This window comes from Micropterus dolomieu, linkage group LG20 (genome assembly GCF_021292245.1).
Source record: "Micropterus dolomieu isolate WLL.071019.BEF.003 ecotype Adirondacks linkage group LG20, ASM2129224v1, whole genome shotgun sequence".
Taxonomy (NCBI): domain Eukaryota; kingdom Metazoa; phylum Chordata; class Actinopteri; order Centrarchiformes; family Centrarchidae; genus Micropterus; species Micropterus dolomieu.
The window spans coordinates 15,032,122-15,034,497 of record NC_060169.1 but is presented as its reverse complement, the minus strand read 5'-3'; the positions used below and the strand labels follow the sequence as shown (position 1 = coordinate 15,034,497).

The 2,376-nt window shown below is 40.8% G+C and overlaps 1 protein-coding gene across 1 annotated transcript in view; it reads left to right on the top strand.

The window, feature by feature from the left end:
• The first annotated feature begins 830 nt into the window (after positions 1–830).
• The window catches only part of ca7 (carbonic anhydrase VII), a 6,889-nt gene continuing 5,343 nt past the window's right edge, over positions 831–2,376 (top strand). Inside the window, exons 1-2 of the mRNA XM_046032460.1 lie at positions 831–986; positions 1,641–1,838. Of these exons, the coding sequence (XP_045888416.1) occupies positions 950–986; positions 1,641–1,838 (235 nt within the window). The 5' untranslated portion in view covers positions 831–949. The remainder of the gene's footprint in view (positions 987–1,640; positions 1,839–2,376) is intronic.

Sequence of the window (2,376 nt, the reverse complement as noted above, 5' to 3'; positions counted from 1 at the left end):
TCAGTCATCCAGGTCATAGTTATCCAACGAAGGTTAAAATCAAGGGCAACTGGACTTGGTTGAAGATACTGGAAGACGTTTCGTCCCTCATCCAAAGGACTTCTTCAGTTCTGACTGACTGGCAGGGAAACTCAGCTATTTAACCTCAGTGGGGTCGTTGGCCCGGGTCATCGATACCGCTGGTTCGTTAGTGTTCCTTGTTGCTGTGACGACAGTCGTTACAGTCGTTAAGACTACCTGTGGCCAAGACTGAACGACCATCGCTGGTATCTTCACCTGAGGCCAATAGGTTACGTTTGTTGAGTTTCCTGGGAAGTGATGAAAGGACAGCATTGTAAGTGGGGGATAAGTGGTGGCGTAGTCCCCCTCCCCTGTTCAATGACGGCTTCTCAACCCTGGTGTAGATGGCTTCCTTGACACCTCTTTCAAACCATCCATCTTCTCTGTCTAAAATGTGCACCTGGTGGTCCTCAAACGAGTGTCCTCTGTCCTTCAGATGTAAGTAGACTGCAGAGTCTTGACCTGAGGAGTTCTCAGCTAATTAGCAGAGAAGGACACTTCATTAAACACTAATCATAATTGTCTAAAATTACATAGCCTACAATTCATTATCATTATAGTGTATAAAATATATTAGGTAGCCTAGCCTATTGTAATTTAAACGCATTGTAATCATATTTTGCTGAAATAGTTTAATCCGAAGAGGACTGGCCTAATGCAGTAACATTAGACAAGCTTAGCAAACCTCAGACAGGTGGACCGTGTGTGTGGGCGGGAAGGGGCGTGTTAAGAAAAGGATTAATTGCCCTTCCCCTTTGGCGACTAAGCCTACATAAACTTCATCTATAGCTACAACGGCTGATGTCCGTGGCGGTCCTGCACGTGCGCGCCGCAGTGTAGGAGTCAAATACCGACAGCTTGGTCAGACCTGAAACAACAAACAGGGGCAATGGCAGGGAATCACTGGGGATATGGAAAAGAGGACGGTAAGATCTGACACCATCCAAGCTCCAGGCTGAATCTTTGCAGCTTTCCAATCTGTAGCGGAAGTTATTAACGCTCAATTGTAAAATAAACGTTTATTTGTTTTTGTTGGGGGCATTGCGTGTTTCAACCAGTGGGAGTACCGAAGAGGAGGAATAACGCTGTTAATGCCAGATTAGCCACATGCTTTAAGGGGTGACTGCTGTCACCTTAATTTGACTTTCCACTAGATTTGCACGGTGCTCTTGAGTGACAAACTGCTTTGCATCAGCGTCTTGGCAAATATATGTTTACTGTGCTGCGTTGTTTGGAGTGGATGAGAGAGTTTTGAGTGAATTTCACTGATTATATTTTTGATCATAGGAGGCTTAATTGATGGTACCACATCTTCATTGTTGCTTGGGAAAACAGACCTTGATCAGTTATCGGTTTACAGTTGTTATAACTAAATTAGCTGTGTTAAATAAAAAACTAAAGCTTTAATGTATGACTATGCTTTAGAAAATATTCAATATTTTCCTTTGCAGGTGACCCAGTGAAATCAGTTTTGTTAAAAATAGATTTCATCATCACTCCATAAATTGGAGCTGAAGATATAAGTGATGGTAGTAATGAAGCCTTCCTTTTTTTTTTTTTCTCATGGTCTTCTTGGTAAGGTCCTTCTGTATGGCACAAAAACTACCCCGTTGCTCAGGGTAACCGGCAGTCTCCCATAGACATAGTCCCTCATCAGGCTTCTTATGATCCCAGTCTGGGCCCGATTGTCCTAAACTACGATCAATGTACCTCCATCAACATCGCCAACAATGGACATTCTGTTGTTGTTGAGTTTGATGACTCGGATGGCCGCTCAGGTGAGGAAAAACTGATTTAATTCAGATTCTTCAGTTGAAGTTGAGACCTTTTTTTTTTAAATTGAAAGCCAAAATCACACCTTGATGGGGCTATTTGCATTGATATGATATGACATGAACTATGACTGTAGGCTATTACAAGATTATTGAATACCTTGCAATGAATGACCGAGGCAATCATAGCTCTGATATTGAATTTATTGAAGGATAGCCCCTTGAGATGCAAAATCTCATTTTCAAGGGGGTCCTAGAACACAAATACATAATGAACAAATACAAAACAGAACATTACAAAACTACAAATAGCACACATACAGATAACTCGCACACCCACTCTCACCCACACCCAATACCCTCAGTCAATACAAGGAAAAATAACAAGTTAAAACAATCCTATAACTTCAATTATACCAATAGACAATCAACTAACATTCAACCCCAAAACAAATCAAATTATTACTTACTCCGTGTGTGTGTGTGTGTGTGTGTGTATATATATATATATATATATATATATATATATATATATATATATATA